Source organism: Procambarus clarkii, chromosome 85, assembly GCF_040958095.1.
Source record: "Procambarus clarkii isolate CNS0578487 chromosome 85, FALCON_Pclarkii_2.0, whole genome shotgun sequence".
In the NCBI taxonomy this organism is placed as follows: Eukaryota; Metazoa; Arthropoda; class Malacostraca; order Decapoda; family Cambaridae; genus Procambarus; species Procambarus clarkii.
In genome coordinates, this window is record NC_091234.1 from 2,373,814 (window position 1) to 2,394,244 (window position 20,431).

The 20,431-nt window shown below is 46.4% G+C and overlaps 1 protein-coding gene across 1 annotated transcript in view; it reads right to left on the reverse strand.

Moving 5' to 3' along the window:
* Positions 1-12,603: 12,603 nt before the first annotated feature.
* Positions 12,604-20,431, reverse strand: part of LOC138358635 (polycystin-1-like protein 3) — a 62,921-nt gene continuing 55,093 nt past the window's right edge. The window contains exon 5 of the mRNA XM_069316700.1: positions 12,604-12,615. Coding sequence (XP_069172801.1) covers positions 12,604-12,615 — 12 coding nt within the window. The remainder of the gene's footprint in view (positions 12,616-20,431) is intronic.

The window sequence follows — 20,431 nt, forward strand, 5'->3', positions numbered from 1 at the left end:
AGCATGTCTGTGTTCCCTGCACCAGCCCTCACTGTACACAACACATCCAAGACATTGTCAGCACTTTGTCCCGGTTCACAGTCATCCTTGAAATTTGATCAGCTCCACTATGGTTCACCAGGAGGCTTCATGCACCATACTGGTCACATTACCACCCACAGCTCCACTGTGGTTCACCAGGAGGCTTCATGCACCATACTGGCCACATTACCACCCACAGCTCCACTGTGGTTCACCAGGAGGCTTCATGCACCATACTGGCCACATTACCACCCACAGCTCCACTATGGTTCACCAGGAGGCTTCATGCACCATACTGGTCACATTACCACCCACAGCTCCACTGTGGTTCACCAGGAGGCTTCATGCACCATACTGGCCACATTACCACCCACAGCTCCACTGTGGTTCACCAGGAGGCTTCATGCACCATACTGGTCACATTACCACCCACAGCTCCACTGTGGTTCACCAGGAGGCTTCATGCACCATACTGGCCACATTACCACCCACAGCTCCACTATGGTTCACCAGGAGGCTTCATGCACCATACTGGCCACATTACCACCCACAGCTCCACTGTGGTTCACCAGGAGGCTTCATGCACCATACTGGTCACATTACCACCCACAGCTCCACTGTGGTTCACCAGGAGGCTTCATGCACCATACTGGCCACATTACCACCCACAGCTCCACTGTGGTTCACCAGGAGGCTTCATGCACCATACTGGCCACATTACCGCCCACAGCTCCACTGTGGTTCACCAGGAGGCTTCATGCACCATACTGGCCACATTACCACCCACAGCTTCACTGTGGTTCACCAGGAGGCTTCATGCACCATACTGGTCACATTACCACCCACAGCTTCACTGTGGTTCACCAGGAGGCTTCATGCACCATACTGGTCACATTACCACCCACAGCTCCTCTCCCACAGTCCGAGGGACCCGGATGGCTGCACTTCAACAGGGGCCACTGGGCCCCACCCGAGGATTACCATACCCCGGACTCGCCAGGACTTTCACTGCTCATAGAGTATAAATTTGAATTTGAGAATTGCGGTAGCCCGGAGGAGCCACACCTGAGGTCGGCAAAGACACGGCGGTGATGTGCGTGTCCCGCGTGTGGCAGTCCTGCCGTGGTGGACCTGTGTGCGTTAATACACCTGAGGGAGGTCTCGAAGCCTTTAAGTTCAGAAATTGAGCAGTGAAGTACAGGGACCCAATCGCCTATGCCCACGCTCGCACGCACACACACACATACACTTATAATAATAGTAATCATATATAACCCACCACAAAATGACAAGACCCAGACAGGAATGTGACGAAAACAAATGGCCACAATTAATATAATCGAGAGAGCAGCTTCTGTCCCTAGCATGAACAGATCTGGACTACTAATCATAGAAGACTTCTACCATGGAAAGATAGCCTGGGAGAACAGAGACCCACATGGAATACCAGTTACATGGAGAGCTAAGCTGATGGACGTGACAACAAGAAACTTTCTAAGCCAACACATCAAGGGACTGACAAGAATGAGAGGGAAAGATGAACCAGCCATGCTTGAGCTGATATTTACCCTCAATGAGTGGGATATAAAAAGGAGTTAAGTTGGAAGCACCCTTGGGAATGAGTGATCACAGTGTATTGATCTTTGAGTACCTGGTAGAACTAGGATTTATTTCCCCCCCCTCCCCCCCTCCCCCCTCCCCCCCTCCCCCCTCCCCCCCTCCCCCCTCCCCCCCCTCCCCCCTCCCCCCCTCCCCCCTCCCCCCTCCCACCTCCCCCCCTTTCCCCTAAAAAAAAAATGGAAACAAAGGGCTGGCATACCGAAAGAGAAATTATGAGATCAGAAAATTCCTAAGGTATATACAATGGGACACAGAACTCAAAACTAAGTCCGTACAAGAAAAGTCCGTATTCGGGTGACATGGACTATGTCACCCAAAAGAGTTAGGAGGCAGTAAACAGGTTTATCCCGCCCCAAAAGAAAAAAAACGAGAAGGAAAAGAAGAATCCAATGTTTAATAGGGCGTGTATGAAAGCAAAGGAACTGAACAAAAGGGCGTGGAGGAACTTCCGTAGTAACAGAACACCAGAAAGCAGAGAGAGATTCCAGAGAACCAGGAACGAGTTTGTTAGTGTGAGAAGAGAAGCAGAGAAAAGGTATGACAATGGTATAGCAAATAAAGCCAAGACCGAACCAAAGCTTCTCCACAGTCACATCAGGAGGAAACCAACAGTGAAAGAACAGGTAATGAAACTTTGAACGGGTGAGGACAGGTGCACAGAGAATGACAAAGAGATGTGTGAAGAACTCAACAAGAGGTTCCAGTAGATCTTCACAATAGAACGAGGTGAGGTCACTGCGCCAGGAGAGGGGGCAGTTAACCAGGCGGCCTTGGAAGGGTTCGAAATTACGAGAGATGAGGACAAGAGACACCTGTTGGATTTGGTGTAAGAAAGACTGTTGGCCCGGACGGAATCTCACCATGGGTATTGAAAAGGTGTGCAGAAACACTTTGCTTGCCACTCTCCAAAGTGTATAGTAGGTCACTGGAGACAGGAGACCTATCAGAAATATAGAAGACGGCTAACGTAGTCCCAATATACAAAAAAAAAGTTGACAGACAGGAGGCACTAAAATACAGGCCAGTGTCCTTAACTTGTATACCATGCAAGGTGATGGAGAAGATCGTGAGAAAAAACCTAGTAACACATCTGGAGAAAAGGAACTTCGTGACAAATCGCCAACATGGGTTCAGGGAGGGTAAATTTGGCCTTACTGGCTTAATAGAATTCTACGATCAGGTGACACAGATTATGCAAGAAAGAGAAGGCTGGTTGGACTGCATTTTCTTGGATTGTAGGAAAACCTTTGAAACAGTACCCCATAAGAGGCTGGTACATAAGCTGGATAGACAGGCAGCAGTAAACGGTAAGGCACTCCTGTGGATAAGGGAGTACCTAAGCAATAGGAAGCAGAGAGTTACAATGAGGGGTGAGACCTCCGATTAGCGTGAAGCCACCATTGGAGTCCCACAGGGCTCTGTACTCGGTCCAATCCTGTTTTTGATGTACTCTCGGAAGGAATACTCTTTTCTCTCGATGTTTGCTGACGATGCCAAAACTATGAGAAGAATTAGGGCATAGGAGGACTGCTTGAGGCTTCAAGAAGACCTATTCAAACTGAAGGAATGGTCGAACAAATGGTTGTTAGAGTTTAACCCAAGCAAATGTAATGTAATGAAATGAAGATAGGTGTAGGGAGCAGGAGGCCAAATACTAGACATCATTTGAGAAATGAAATTCTTAATGAGTCAGAGAGAGAAAAAGACTTAGGGGTTGATATCACGCTAGACCTGTCCCCTGCAGCCCGTATCAAGGATAACATTAGCGGCATATGCCAGGTTGGACAATATAAGAACGGCCTTTAGAAACTTGTGTACGGAATCATTCAGAACTTTGGATACCACATATGTCAGGCCAATCATTTAGTATGCAGCCCCCAGCATGGAGTCCATATCAAGTCAAGGATAAGACTAAACTGGAAAAGGTTCAAAGGTTTGCCACCAGACTAGTACCCGAGCAGGTATGAGCTACGAGGAGAGACTACGGGAATGAAACCTCACGTCGCTGGAAGACAGAAGAGTTAAGGGGGATATCACCACCACATTCAAAATTCTCAAAGGAATTGATAGGGTAGATAAGGACAGGCTATTTAACCGAAGGGGCGCACGCACTAGGGGACCCAGGTGGAAAATGTGCCCAAATGAGCCACAGAGATATCAGAAATAACTTTTTTAGTGTCAGAGCGGTTGACAAATGGAATGCATTAGGAAGTGATGTGGTGGAGGCTGACTCCATACACAGTTTCAAGTATAGATATGATCAAGTGTAGAGCACAGTAGGCTCAGGAACCCGTACAACAGTTGATTAACAGTTGAGAGACGGGACCAAAAAAGCCAGAGCTCAAACCCCGCCAGCACAAATAGGTACTCACTCACCTAATTGTGCTTGCGGGGGTTGAGCTCTGGCTCTTTGTTCCAAGGGTGAGTACAACTAGGTGAGTACACACATTCACACACACACACACATATACACACACACACACACACACACACACACACACAGGGGCCTCGTCGACTGGTGAAAAGCGCGCAGGAGTCGTAATTCTGTGGGGTGGGTTCGATTCCCGCACGAGGCAGAAACAAATGGGCAAAGTTTCTTTCACCTTGAATGCCCCTGTTACCTAGCAGTAAATAGGTACCTGGGAGCTAGTCAGCTGTCACGGGCTGCTTCCTGGTGTGTGTGGTGTGGAAAAAAGTAGTAGTTAGTAAACAGTTGATTGACAGTTGAGAGGTGGGCCGAAAGAGCAAAGCTCATCCCCGCAAGCACAACTAGGTGAATACTCACACACACACTTGTCGAGTTTGTTGGTGTTTTGGGGTTGGGGAGAAAGAAAAACAGTGTGGGGGATGTAAACCAGGAGAAGAGGGATGTAAACCAGCAAGAGAGGGATGTAAACCAGCAATAACGGGATGTAAACTAGCAGGAGATGGATGTAAACCAGCTAGAGAGGAACGTAAACCAGTATGAGAGGGATGTAAACCAGCAATAGCTGGATGTAAACCAGCAGGAGATGGATGTAAACCAGCAAGAGATGGATGTAAACCAGCAAGAGATGGATGTAAACCAGTAAGAGAGGGTGTAAACCAACAGGAGAGGGATGTAAACCAGCAGGAGAGGGATGGAAACCAGCAGGAGAGGTGTGTGTTAATCAGCATAAGAGGGATGTAAACCAGCAGGAGAGGGGTGTAAACTAGCAGGAGAGGGATGTAAACCAGCAAGAGATGGATATAAACCAGCAAGAGAGGGTGTAAACCAACAGGAGAGGGTGTAAACCAACAGGAGAGAGATGTATACCAGCAGGAGAGGGGCGTAGACCAGTAGGAGAGGGATGTAAACCAGCAGGAGAGGGATGTAAACCCGCAAGATATGGATGTAAACCAGCAAGAGAGAGGTGTAAACCAGCAGGAGAATGATGTAAACCAGCAAGAGAGGGGTGTAAACCAGCAAGAGAGGGATGTACACCAGCTGGAGAGGGGTGTAAACCAGCAGGAGAGGGAGGCTTCATCTTCCGTCAAAGTATACCAAAAGTTTCCCATTTTATATAATTTTTGCCGTAAACAATTCAGACAAATAAACGAAAACAAATTAACTGGGAAAATTCTTAGATACGAAAAAGCATTAGACTAACCACGAAGGAAAGTGAGACTCGGACAAATTTGATGAATTAATATAAATGCTAAAAGAAAATTGGGGATATTTCTGGCCCAAAAACAACTCAAATATTTTGGATGATATTTCACGCTCTGATCGACGATTTACAAGACTTGAGAATTCATTTACATCTTGGTATTTTGTGGCCAGTTTACAGACTAGAACCAAGTTTTGGCCAGCGGGTTTTCACAACTATGTCAACCTGGAAAACAATACCTGATTTCTAATTGTGAGAGAAACGACGTTTTTGAAATGTTTGAAGTCGACCAAACCCACAGTATTAAACAAAAAATTAACCTCTTAAGACTTCTGTCGCTGTTACCTGCTATCGTCTCGACTGGCTTCTCACCTGTTCGGTCAGTTGGTTCCTTAACTGTCTGTCTTCTGGCTGAGTGGCATCTCTCCTGTCCATCTACCGGCTAACTGACTTGGCTGGAGTTGTTACTGCACTGGTTCGACCTCCACCTGGACACCGACTGGAGGACCAAGAGTGTTGTGGGAAATGTTGGTGGGTGGAGAAGCACCGGGAAAAGAAGTGTGAATCTTAAGGTGATGCGTGAACACCTGGAGGTGTTGTGCCCACCACACAACGCAAGGTGCTGGTGCGTCACGGTATAATGTGATGCCAACACCTCCCTCTCAGCAGGAAGCCTGCATCATCTACCAAGTCTGAGGCTGTGCACTGCTACAGTGACTCAGTACATGCGCTCCTGGTTTCTGTTGCGTCTATAGAGTTCCGAGGACGCACTTATTCTCAAGTGCTTGTCAAGACCATTAATAAATACTGAGAAAGGCTTAGCCGGATGAGTAACATTCCTGTTGGGTTATCTTGAGATGATTTCGGGGTTTAGCATCCCCGCGGCCCGGTCCTCGACCAGATCTCTTTTTGTTACATATCACATCATCATGTTACATATATACATCTATCTCAACATAGTATCACACAGCCCTGCTAGGAACACACAGCCCTGCTAGGAACACACAGCCCTACTAGGAACACACAGTCCTGCTAGGAACACACAGTCCTACTAGGAACACACAGCCCTGCTAGGAACACACAGTCCTGCTAGGAACACACAGCACTGCTAGGAACACAGCCCTGCTAGGAACATAGAGCCATCCTAGGGACCAGAAAAAAAAACCATGAAGGGAGAGGGTCTGGAGCGCCCTCAAACAATGCAGGAAGTTAGTCAACACTGCCAACTTTAATAAAAAATGACATTTATTAAGGTACAATTTGTGCCAACTCCCTTCCACCAACTCTCTAATTTTCCCTATTTTCCACCCTCCTTCTTCCAGTTCTTGTCCTTCTGTTCCTCTCCTTTCATCCTTCCTTCCCTCTTCCTTCATCCTCAACCCATTTCATACTCCATCACCCCCCCTCCCCCCACCTCTCTCTTCATCACCAGAATCATCCTCAACCGTTACTATTTCCTCTCCTCTTTACACTGTCAAATCTCTCCTTCCCTCCCAACCTGATCCCCACTTGTACCCGTCTTGCTTCACCTCTGCGTCTCCTACTGTGTCCGTCTTGCTTCACCCCTGAGTCTCCCACTATAACCGTCTTGCTTCACCCCTGCGTCTCCTACTGTGTCCGTCTTGCTTCACCCCTGCGTCTTCCACTATATCCGTCTTGCTTCACCCCTGCGTCTCCCACTATGTCCGTCTTGCTTCACCCCTGCGTCTCCTACTATGTCCGTCTTGCTTCACCCCTGCGTCTCCCACTATGTCCGTCTTGCTTCACCCCTGCGTCTCCTACTATGTCCGTCTTGCTTCACCCCTGCGTCTCCCACTATGTCCGTCTTGCTTCACCCCTGCGTCTCCCACTATGTCCGTCTTGCTTCACCCCTGCGTCTCCTACTATGTCCGTCTTGCTTCACCCCTGCGTCTCCCACTATATCCGTCTTGCTTCACCCCTGCGTCTCCCACTATATCCGTCTTGCTTCACCCCTGCGTCTCCCACTATATCCGTCTTGCTTCACCCCTGCGTCTCCCACTATATCCGTCTTGCTTCACCCCTGCGTCTCCCACTATATCCGTCTTGCTTCACCCCCGCGTCTTCCACTATATCCGTCTTGCTTCACCCCTGCGTCTTCCACTATATCCGTCTTGCTTCACCCCTGCGTCTCCCACTATATCCGTCTTGCTTCACCCCCGCGTCTTCCACTATATCCGTCTTGCTTCACCCCTGCGTCTTCCACTATATCCGTCTTGCTTCACCCCTGCGTTTCCCACTATATCCGTCTTGCTTCACCCCCGCGTCTCTAACTATTTCCGTCTTGCTTCACCCCTGCGTCTCAAACTATTTTCGCCTTGCTTCACCTCTGCGTCTCCCACTATATCCGTCTTGCTTCACCCCTGCGTCTCCCACTATATCCGTCTTGCTTCACCCCTGCGTCTCCCACTATGTCCGTCCTGCTTCACTCCTGCGTCTCCCACTATGTCCGTCTTGCTTCACTCCTGCGTCTCCCACTATATCCGTCTTGCTTCACTCCTGCGTCTCTAACTATTTCCGTCTTGCTTCACTCCTGCGTCTCCCACTATATCCGTCTTGCTTCACTCCTGCGTCTCCCACTATGTCCGTCTTGCTTCACTCCTGCGTCTCCCACTATATCCGTCTTGCTTCACTCCTGCGTCTCCCACTATGTCCGTCTTGCTTCACTCCTGCGTCTCCCACTATGTCCGTCTTGCTTCACTCCTGCGTCTCACACTATATCCGTCTTGCTTCACCCCTGCGTCTCTCACTATATTCGTCTTGCTTCACCCCTGCGTCTCCCACTATATCCGTCTTGCTTCACCCCAGCGTCTCAAACTATTTTCGCCTTGCTTCATTCCTGCGTCTCCCACTATATCCTTCTTGCTTCACCCTTGCGTCTCTTACTATATCCTCCTTGCTTCACCCCTGCGTCTCCCAATATATCCGTCTTGCTTCACCCTTGCGTCTCCCACTATATCCGTCTTGCTTCACCCTTGCGTCTCCCACTATATTCTCCTTGCTTCACCTTTGCGTCTCCCACTATATCCTCCTTGCTTCACCCTTGCGTCTCTTACTATATCCTCCTTGCTTCACCCCTGCGTCTCCCAATATATCCGTCTTGCTTCACCCTTGCGTCTCCCTCTATATCCGTCTTGCTTCACCCCTGCGTCTCTCACTATATCCTCCTTGCTTCACCCCCTGCGTCTCCCAATATATCCGTCTTGCTTCACCCTTGCGTCTCCCACTATATTCTCCTTGCTTCACCTTTGCGTCTCCCACTATATCCTCCTTGCTTCACCCTTGCGTCTCACTATATCCTCCTTGCTTCACCTTTGCGTCTCGCACTATATCCTCCTTGCTTCACCCTTGCGTCTCTCACTATATCCTCCTTGCTTCACCCCTGCGTCTCCCACTATGTCCGTCTTGCTTCACTCCTGCGTCTCCCACTATATCCGTCTTGCTTCACCCCTGCGTCTCCCACTGTGTCCGTCTTGCTTCACCTCTGCGTCTCCCACTATGTCCGTCTTGCTTCACTCCTGCGTCTCCCACTATGTCCGTCTTGCTTCACCCCTGCGTCTCCCACTATGTCCGTCTTGCTTCACCCCTGCGTCTCCCACTATGTCCGTCCTGCTTCACCCCTGCGTCTCCCACTATGTCCGTCTTGCTTCACCCTTGCGTCTCTCACTATATCCTCCTTGCTTCACCCCTGCGTCTCCCACTATGTCCGTCTTGCTTCACTCCTGCGTCTCCCACTATATCCTCCTTGCTTCACCTTTGCGTCTCGCACTATATCTTCCTTGCTTCACCCTTGCGTCTCTCACTATATCCTCCTTGCTTCACCCCTGCGTCTCCCACTATGTCCGTCTTGCTTCACCCCTGCGTCTCCCACTATGTCCGTCTTGCTTCACTCCTGCGTCTCCCACTATGTCCGTCTTGCTTCACCCCTGCGTCTCCCACTATGTCCGTCTTGCTTCACCCCTGCGTCTCCCAATATGTCCGTCCTGCTTCACCCCTGCGTCTCCCACTATGTCCGTCTTGCTTCACCCCTGCGTCTCTCACTATGTCCGTCTTGCTTCATCTCTGCGTCTCTCACTATATCCGTCTTGCTTCACCCCTGCGTCTCCCACTATGTCCGTCTTGCTTCACTCCTGCGTCTCTCACTATATCCTCCTTGCTTCACCCCTGCGTCTCCCACTATATCCTCCTTGCTTCACCCCTGCGTCTCTCACTATATCCTCCTTGCTTCACCCTTGCGTCTCCCACTATATCCTCCTTGCTTCACCTGGGACTCTCGTTGTTCTCAAGTTAGACAGTTCCCGGGACATAATTTTTTACTGTATTTGAGTATATTTGTTGTTCTGTTTGTGAATATTGTCTTCCTGTAACTGCTGCCTGAGTCTCATTCTCGCCCCAAACACTTGTGTCTAGAATGTTACTAATTACTGAATGAATTAGTTAATAATTCACGAACAACATTTTGGTTCAAGAAGATAAAATAAACAAACGATATTAACTCCAGTCTTCCACAGAGAATATATCTCCTCCTCCTTGCTCTTCACACTTAATTAATAAGTCAGTCTCTCTCTCTCTCTCTCTCTCTCCCTCTCCCTCTCTCTCCCTCTCCCTCTCCCTCTCCCTCTCTCTCTCTCCGTGAAAATCATTAGGAGCCATGAGCAGGATTCGAAACCCATGCTCTGGATTTAAACCTGAACAAACCTAAGCCTTAGACCAGTACAACCTCGAATTCTAACCATGCAACCTGGGATTCAAGTGAATTTTCAAGGGCTCCTGAGGCTTATACAGAAGCCTAACCAGGTTTTCGCTCACTGCCCCCCCCCCCCCCATGCACCTTGTCTTGTAGTCAAGGAATTCTACCTTTGACGCTACTCTACAAATGCACAAATACCTCACATTAACGTTTAGTATCAATGAGGATGTCTCAGTGATACTTCACTTGAAGCACTTTTTCCCATTGTAGAAGAGAGAAAGAGAATCAATTTCATTTCAGACTGCACAATAACACATCAATAAACTACTTCACTTGAGGTCAGAAACATGAATTAGGAAAATGAAGTCGAGTGAAGCAAAACAACAGTGCAAGGAAAGATATCTTTCCATTTCCAATTATTTAAGTTTACAACATACACACTGCCCCGTAAACTCATACAATAATCTCATTATTAATGTAAACCGACTGTAGTCGTATGTGCACTCTACGTCTAACGTAATCACATCCTTAACTAATCATTAATTTATGCTGAGAATAAGTGCAGTTGTGGCATTTATCGCATTAAATCCACCTTAGAGCGCGAAGGTTCAGGTGTAAGTCCTGGGTGCTCTTAGTGCTCGCTTTTACTGTATTTGATGTCCAAATTTTTTAGCGAGTTGAGACGACCAAAAATGTTAATAATGAACAATGTGCTTCACGTGGTATTAGATTTAAGCGTAAAAGTTGAATTGTATTTTCCTTCGAACATCTTGAAAATTTCCTCAATTATTCAATTAAAAAGAAAACAAAATAAATATTGTAACTTTACTATTGTATAATTCAGTGAAATTCAGTGAAAGTATAGCTGGAAAAGAGTAAATTTAGTATAACTGATGTATACTAGATGTTTAGTGCCTATTTCTTTGCAAGCATTATGAGCAAGCAATAGTGCTTGCTCCTCCTCCTCCGGTCCTAAAAAATAGCATTTTATGATAAATGCGTGTTAATGCGAGACTCAACATGTACACAACACAAGCCCCTCAAGGTCCTGACTCGCTGACACGTTCTTGCAACTTTAATCAGAGTAAATGAAATAGCACTCTAGAGATAACTTACCCAGGAGACGTGAGTCAGAGAAATGTCTCACTAAAGCAGCAGGAGTGGAACATAAATGTATTCTTACTCGACCAAATATCCGCAAAAGGGACAGAATGATAACCTGAATCTCTGCTAATTGTTATCTTAAGGTGTATATATACAGAGAAAGGTTCAGGCTGTTATGTCAGGGTTAGTTAAACCTGGCTATGTACTGGACGAATAACTGGAGCAGAATAAATCGCTAAGCCAGTATAACTGTATAGATCAGTGGGTTATAAGGAGGGAGTATAGGAACAGTGCCAAACCAATCGTATGATCTGGGATCGAACGCCAAACTCTGTAAGAAGCTACAGTCACCACGAAGCCAGCCACTGCTCAACCAGCCACCGCTCAACCAGCCACCGCTCAACCAGCCACCGCTCAATCAGCCACCGCTCAACCAACCAGTCTAAGTGAATGAGCAAGAGAGAGACAGAGAACTGGGTCAAGACCCAGGATGCACAGTTAACTTGAGCCGGGTTCTCCTCCCTGATGGAAGGGCGAACAGCAGCCATATCCTGCATACTTCCCCGTAGTAAAGGAAAATTGGAAAGGCACTGGAGAAGAAAACTGAAGCTGTGTTGAAAACCTTCGAGTGCTGGAACACAGGAGAGTGTAGACAACTACTCAGCGGGGCAGAGGGGCAGAGGGAGTTTGAAGGCTCGTCACTAGCAAGGTAAACGACCTCCCAACTAATGAATGCTAAGAAAAAAAGGAAATACCAAATAATAAAAAACAAAATTGAAAATTTTCTTCTTTGAGGCTCATGTACACGTGAGTGAAGACAGACGTACAGACAGACACACACACAAACTCAGACACAGACACAGGCAGTGTCTCTTTGTATGTCTATATCTCCATCCACGTTTATATCAGCTGACAAGCACACACACATACACTGACTATTACGGCCATTAGTGAGGGGAGCGATGGAAACAACTTGAGGGAGGAAGACAGGAAGCGAGTAAAGTGAGGGGAAACAAGAGAAATAAATGTGTGGTGGAAACAATGGCAACGAGCGGAGCGATGTAAACAAGACAGGTAATAGTAAAGAAAATAAAGGGAGTGATGAAAGTAGAAGTGAAGGAAGTAAGGGAAGGGGAGTGAGGGAAGCGAAGTGTGGGAAGAGGAGTGAGGGAAGGGGAGTAAGGGAAGTAAGGGGAGTAATGGTAATAACAGGAGTGAGGGGAAGTAAGAGGAGTGAGGAAAGTAATGGACAGTACATCCATATATGACACTGGCATGTTCACCTGGCAAAGTATTGAGTCACTAACCTCAGGGAGACCCCTTGTGTGTATCCTGTTAGATGAATCTTAAGCAAGAGATCCAATCTCCTCTTACCCTTGGCCGATATGATTTCCTGTGCACATTAAAGGGATTTTGACACCTCATTCCAAAATCTGGCTGACCATCACACACATATATGAGCCTCACTGGGCGATAGTGTTATGATTTTTTAGTGCAATCGACTTTATGCAAGATCACTGTTCAGTCGTATTTCTGAAAAGAGAAAACACAAATTTCTTCTGTCAATTCCTTTTAGCACTGAACAGTTTTGGGTGAAAAAAAGGAAAAATTGTACTTATTTTAAATAAAATCCTAGATCAAAGACCTTGGCCAAAATTCCAACGTTACCAGCTTACAGGAAGAATAAACTTATGCAAGCTATTGTCTGAGCAAGATACAAGTAGCTAAGGAAGATAAGGATAGAGGATGAGCGCAAGAAAGTCTTAAGCAAACTACAGAAGTAGCTCTTATAACTATATTTATAGCAAGTCAGAGATAATGGGCTAATGATAGACACCCCCCCCCCCGGCCTATCTAAGACGAACATAAACCAGGCAACATCGGCACCATATTGAACATAATATGTTCATCTGCGTCCGTCTCGGCAGTGTTCTCTGAATAGCTAAAATTTGACTGACTCGGTGATCAGTCCCAACCGATCAGTCCCAACCGGTCAGTCCCAACCGGTCAGTCCCAACCGGTCAGTCCCCACTGGTTAGTCTCAATCAACTGGGAACCACTGTTGCATGTAGTCTGATCACGAGCCTGACTTGCAAGTAACCTCGGTGCTGAAAGACAACATCTTCAAATAACACAAGTGACGAAATACAATAATTACGAGCACAGAATAACGGCGGAGAGACAGATTATTTACTTCTCGCACCAAGGAAGTAAAGAAGAATCCAAGGAGGCATAATCACGATGTACAAAATACTCAGCATATCGACAATACAAAATGGGAACCCTTCTCAGTCATTACATGACTAGAATGAGGGGAACGTAACAGGATGACATGAGCTAGAAGAAATGGGATATTGCCAGGAGAGGAACCAAAACAAGAGGACCCGGTCATGGTGTAATATAAAGAATAGCAGGATTCTAAGCCCTGTGAGGATCGAGAGGGAACCCTCGAACCCAGTACCAATAAAGCTGAAGCCTGTAGCTCTACCAACCACACAACTGAGCACACCACCATAATGAAGCCCCAGAGTCACGTAACTAGCATTCAACTGGGACTTAAAGCCTTTCTTGGAGTGCCACTTAAGTATAGAGGCATAAGATGAAGTCAATTCCAGGTCATATGAGCCACAGAGATATTAGGGAGTTTTCTTTAAGCGTCAGAGTAATGGGAAAATGGGGTGAACTAAAGGAGCAGGTTGTAGAAGTAATTAAATTCGTAATTCGTAATTTTAAAAGTAGATGTTGCAGGAAAATAGACCTGGAGCCATGTAATTAGACAATAATTGGCGGATAGAAGAGCGGAATCCAGGAGCTAATGTTAGATCCTGCAGGCACAAATTGGTGAATGCCCACACGCACGTACACACGTACACACACACACACACACACACAGATATACATTGGGACACAGAACTCGGAACCAAGTCCGTACAAGACATGATGGACTGTCACCCAAAAATGTCAGGAAGCTGTAAGCAGGTTTGTCCCAGCCCAACAGGAAAAAACAGAGAAGCAAACGAAGAATCCGTGGTTTAATAGGGAATGTATGAAAGCAAAGGAGCTGAATAAAAGGGCATGGAGGAACTTCCGTAATAACAGAACACCAGAAAGTAGAGAGAGATACCAGAGAACCAGGAACGAGTATGTTAGTGTGAGAAGAGCAGCTGAGAAAAGGTATGAAAATGATATAGCTAATAAAGCCAAGACCGAACCAAAGCTACTACACAGTCACATCAGGAAGAAGACAACAGTGAAGGAACAGGTGATGAAACTTAGGGTGGGCGAGGACAGGTACACAGAGAATGACAAGGAGGTGTGTGAAGAACTCAACAAAAGGTTCCAGGTCTTTACAATAGAACAGGGAGATGTCACGGCGCTAGAAGAGGTGGCAGCAAACCAGGTGACCTAGGAAAGGTTCGAAATTACAAGAGATGAGGTCAAGAAGTACCTATTGGAGCTGGATGTGAGAAAAGCTGTTTGGCCGGATGGAATCTCACCATGGGTATTGAAAGAGTGTGCAGGAGCACTTTGCTTGTCACTCTCCATAGTGTATAGTAGGTCACTGGAAACGGGAGACCTACCAGAAGTATGGAAGACTGCTAATGTAGTACCAATATTTAAAAAGGGTGACAGACAAGAGGCACTGAACTACAGGCCAGTGTCCTTAACTTGTATACCATGGAAGGCGAAGGAGAAGATTGTGAGAAAAAACCTAGTAACACATCTGGAGAGAAGAGACTTCGTGACAACCCATCAACATGGGTTCAGGGAGGGTAAATCTTGCCTTACATGCTTGATAGAATTCTATGATCAGGTGACAAAGATTAAGCAAGAAAGAGAAGGATGGGCGAACTGCATTTTTTTGGACTGTCAGAAAGCCTTTGACACAGTACCCCATAAAAGGTTGATGCATAAGCTGGAGAAACAGGCAGGAGTAACTGGTAGGGCGCTCCAGTGGATAAGGGAGTACCTAAGCAATAGGAAGCAGAGAGTTATAGTGAGGGGTGAGACCTCAGAATGGCGTGAAGTCACCAGTGGAGTCCCACAGGGCTCTGTGCTTGGACCTATCCTGTTTCTGATATATGTAAATGATCTCCCAGAGGGTATAGACTCATTCCTCTCAATGTTTGCTGACGACGCCAAAATTATGAGAAGGATTAAGACAGAGGAGGACAGCTTGAGGCTTCAAGAAGACCTGGACAAGCTGCAGGAATGGTCGAACAAATGGATGTTAGAGTTTAACCCAAGCAAATGTAATGTAATGAAGATAGGGGTAGGAAGCAGGAGACCAGATACAAGGTATCACTTGGGAGATGAAATACTTCAAGAGTCAGAGAGAGAGAAAGACCTGGGGGTTGATATCATGCCAGACCTGTCCCCTGAAGCTCATATCAAGAGGATAACATCAGCAGCATATGCCAGGTTGGCTAACATAAGAACGGCCTTTAGAAACTTGTGTAAGGAATCTTTTAGAACATTATATACCACATATGTCAGACCAATCCTGGAGTATGCGGCTCCAGCATGGAGTCCATATCTAGTCGAGGATAAGACTAAACTGGAAAAGGTTCAAAGGTTTGCCACCAGACTAGTACCCGGGCTGAGAGGTATGAGCTACGAGGAGAGACTACGGGAATTGAACCTCACTTCGTTGGAAGACAGAAGAGTTAGGGGGGACATGATCACCACACTCAAGATTCACAAGGGAATCGACAGGGTTGATAAAGACAGGCTATTTAACACAAGGGGCACACGCACTAGGGGACACAGGTGGAAACTGAGTGCCCAAATGAGCCACAGAGATATTAGAAAGAACTTTTTTAGTGTCAGAGTGGTTGACAAATGGAATGCATTAGGAAGCAATGTGGTGGTGGCTGACTCCATACACAGTTTCAAGTGTAGATATGATAGAGCCCAATAGGCTCAGGAACCTGTACACCTGTTGATTGACAGTTGAGAGGCGGGACCAAAGAGCCAGAGGTCAACCCCCGCAAGCACAACTAGGTGAGTACACATACACACACACATACACACACATACACACACAAACACACACACACACACACACACACACACACACACACACACACACACACACACACACACACACACACACACACACACACAGGGAGTACTTAAGCAACAGGAAACAGCGAGTAACGGTGAGGGGGGAGACATCAGAGTGGCGAGATGTCACCAGCGGAGTCCCACAGGGCTCAGTACTTGGACCCATCCTGTTTCTAATATATGTGAACGATCTTCCAGAGGGTATAGACTCATTCCTCTCGATGTTTGCTGATGATGCAAAAATTATGAGAAGAATCAAGACGGATGAAGATAGACAGAGACTACAGGATGACCTGGATAAACTTGAGGAATGGTCTAGAAAATGGCTGCTAAAGTTCAACTCGGGAAAGTGTAAGGTGATGAAATTAGGCGAAGGGAGCAGGAGGCTGAACACAAGGTATCATCTGGGAGGGGAAATCCTGCAAGAGTCAAATAGAGAGAAGGATCTGGGGGTTGATATCACACCGAACCTGTCCCCAGAGGCCCACATCAAAAGAATATCATCAGCGGCATATGCTAGACTGGCCATCATAAGAACTGCCTTCAGAAACTTGTGTAAGGAATCTTTCAGAACCCTGTATACCACTTATGTAAGACCAATCCTGGAGTATGCAGCTCCAGCCTGGAGTCCATACCTAGTTAAACACAAGACAAAGTTAGAGAAGATTCAGCGGTATGCCACCAGGCTCGTCCCGGAACTGAGAGGATTGAGCTACGAGGAAAGGCTAAAGGAGCTGAACCTCACATCCCTGGAAAACAGAAGAGTAAGGGGAGACATGATAACCACCTACAAAATTCTCATTGGAATTGACAGGGTGGACAAAGACAAACTCTTCAGCACGGGTGGGACACGAACAAGGGGACACAGGTGGAAACTTAGTACCCAGATGAGCCACAGAGACGTTAGAAAGAATTTTTTCAGTGTCAGAGTAGTTAATAAATGGAATGCACTAGGAAGTGATGTGGTGGAGGCTGACTCCATACACAGTTTCAAATGTAGATATGATAGAGCCCAGTAGGCTCAGGAACCTGTACACCAGTTGATTGACAGTTGAGAGGCGGGACCAAAGAGCCAAAGCTTAACCCCCGCAAGCACAATTAGGTGAGTACAATTAGGTGAGTACACGCACACACACACACGGGGCCGGTGGCTAAGCGGACAGCACGCTGGATGCGTGATCCTGTGGTTCCGAGTTCGATCCCGGGCGCCGGCGAGAAACAATGGGCAGAGTTTCTTTCACCTAATGCACCTGTTACCTAGCAGCAAATAGGTACATGAAAGTTAGTCAGCTTTCACGGGCCGTTTCCTGATGTGTGTGTGTGTTTGTGTGTGTTTGTGTGTGGTGTGGAAAAAAACACAAAAATAGTAGTTAGTAACAGATGATTGACAGTTGAGAGGCGGGCCGAAAGAGCAGAGCTCAATCTCTACAAATACAACTAGGTGAATACAACTAGGTGAATACACACGCACGCACATACACACACACACGCACATACACACACACGAGTAGTGTAAAGTGTGACTAGAGCGACGCGCACCAGCTGCCAGGTGGCACTCCATGGAGTGCCAGCCGACAGGTGGCGCGCGGGTGTCTAGTCACACAGGCTTTTGGGGGAATTTCCCGGAAGTTTTGGCGCGTTTCGGACGCTCTCACCTGACAGGTGGCGCGCGGGTGTCTAGTCACACAGGCTTTTGGGGGAATTTCCCGGAAGTTTTGGCGCGTTTCGGACGCTCTCACCTGACAGGTGGCGCGCGGGTGTCTAGTCACACAGGCTTTTGGGGGAATTTCCCGGAAGTTTTGGCGCGTTTCGGACGCGTGTGAGGGTGTAGTGTTTGGGTATGTGGACAGGAAAGAGGGGAGGTCATGTTGGGCAGCTGACAGGTGGCGCGCGTCGCTCCCGTCCTCAAGTTTTTTTCGGGGAATTTCCCGGAAGTTATGGCGCGTGTCGGAGGTAATTGGAGCGCGTCGCTCCAGTCCTCGGGTGTTATGGTAAGTGGTCAGGAAAGATGAGAGTAAGTGGTAGAGTAAGTGATAGAGTGAGAAAATAGAAGGAAGATGGAGGAAGGAGTAAAAGAGTTGATCGTGAGTTAGTGTGTAGATGAGAGGAGAAGGCAGCACGGCCTGTTATGTTGTTTTTGGGAGCTGGATGGAGTTTCCCCTCGCCGGGAGAGAGTGCTCTGGGCCATTATGTGGTTAGACAAAACATTAGCTCCCCTACAGGAAGTCGCAAGTGCGAGAGGAGGGTATGAGAGAGCACCCTCCTGTGGAAGTTGGCCATTCCCTTGGACCGTTTGTCTAAAGGGTTTTGGGGTGAGAGGACAGTCTCCAGCGGAACTGGGGACCATTTGTCTAAAAAGGTTTTCGTTGTCTTCAGAGTGTTGATGTTAGTCCCACGGCGACTCCCCATACACTGTGGATTTCCGGTAAGGAGGCGCATGGTACATACGACAGACCCACACCTGTCAGCCATCAATCAATCACTCCCACCCCTCATCCCCACCCGCTCCCATACCATCAACCATTGTTCTGTGCAAAACCTTTTAGTATGTGTAAGCTATATCGCAACGTGATCAACATGGTGAGAGCAATAACGAGGGAAAAGTAAACACATTATATAAATTTATTTCTTTATTAAACACTTAAGCGATTTACAACGATAATAATAATAATAATAATAATAATAAGACTTCTTCTTGGTGGTTTAGCTTGCAGACAGTTGTAGAAAGACCTTCACTCAGTCCATCGAACCTTCCCGACACGCTAGTCAATCAGTCAATCTGTAGAAAGGGAAAAAGGTTATAAGTTTCGTTGTTGTCAATGTTGTAAACATAAATACAGTCATTATTATGTTCATCATTCAATCCTACATAAAGTATTACTCACCGCAGCATCATCCTAACCAACTTCGTCACACAGCGTTTCACACTCAGCATCACTACCGTTTAAGCAGAATGTTTGCTTACACACAGGCATTTTCATCTGAGCGTAATTGAATTTCAACACTTTTTCATCATTCTTGCGAAATTGACCATATTTAAACGCTTCATCAAAGTGAAGCAGGGCGGCCTCTAAGCCTAGTCTGCAAAAATGATATGCAAAATAAACGGCGTAATTCCCACAGAAGTAACTATTCAAGGATTGAATCCTTTTCTTCATAATATATAGGGTAAAGTCTTGGAAGTAAGACATAAACTCTTCGAAATATCTTGAATAAGATCCTATTGCAGGATTGGCATAGCTGTCTAGTATAACTATCTCGCTTCTACCTTCATCCTTATTTACATAGAATGTTATCCAATGACCCATTTTATTACGAGAACCCGAGTCCAGAGTGTTCATTATGAACACCACAGGTCTTTTTTTATGTATTTTTATCCATATTTTCCGGGCGTCATCAGCTAGGAAACATCCTAGATAGTTTACCCTAACACCTAAATTACTTCTGATAGCCTCATTTATTTCCAAACAATTCATATTAGTATTTTTATCCTCGCGTATCGCAAATAACGCGACGATCCGCGTTAATGCTGATCACACCTGTTGTAGAGCCGTAAACTAGTATGACTTTATTTCTAGCTACTCCGCGTTTAAATTCCAAAGCGATCCTCAGATTACCACTTTTTTCAATTGGGATGGTGTCATCGATATCCTCGGGTTGTAAATTAAAGACCAGTATGGTTCCACCATTCACATATGTGTCATAAGATAATATATTGTCTTTATCGAAGCCTAAGGCTTGTAATGCTGTGTAATACAACTTGGCGCAGTTATGAGGGAAGTCGCACCCAATATTGACAATATTAGTGCTATTCTGTGATATTAATACTTTACTAAGCTCGCAGTTTTCCAAATAAAGCGGGTTGCGATTATATGCACCAGACACAGCCTCCATATCAAGGATGATCATATATAGATGTTCTGGTATAACAGTCCCCCACGGCTGGTCCATTGTTATAGAGCGCTGACCTGTGCCCAATATATACGTTTTGTATAAAGTTTTATTAAAAGTATACGTAATAGGAGAGTTGTTCTGCACCATGGCTTTATTAATGGCTACTAATCCTTCAGGGTATGGCAATACTCGATCGACCCATAGACGTGTAGACTTGATATTGTATTTAAAATTAGCGTGTTCATTATCGCTGAGTATAAGCCACTTATCAGGTTGAAGTTCGAGCCTCACCCTGATGTCCACATTATCCAAAACGTATTCACTAACGGATGTGACATCCAGCATTAGTTTAAAACAAGTATTCACACCACTCGTTTTCATATCAGTC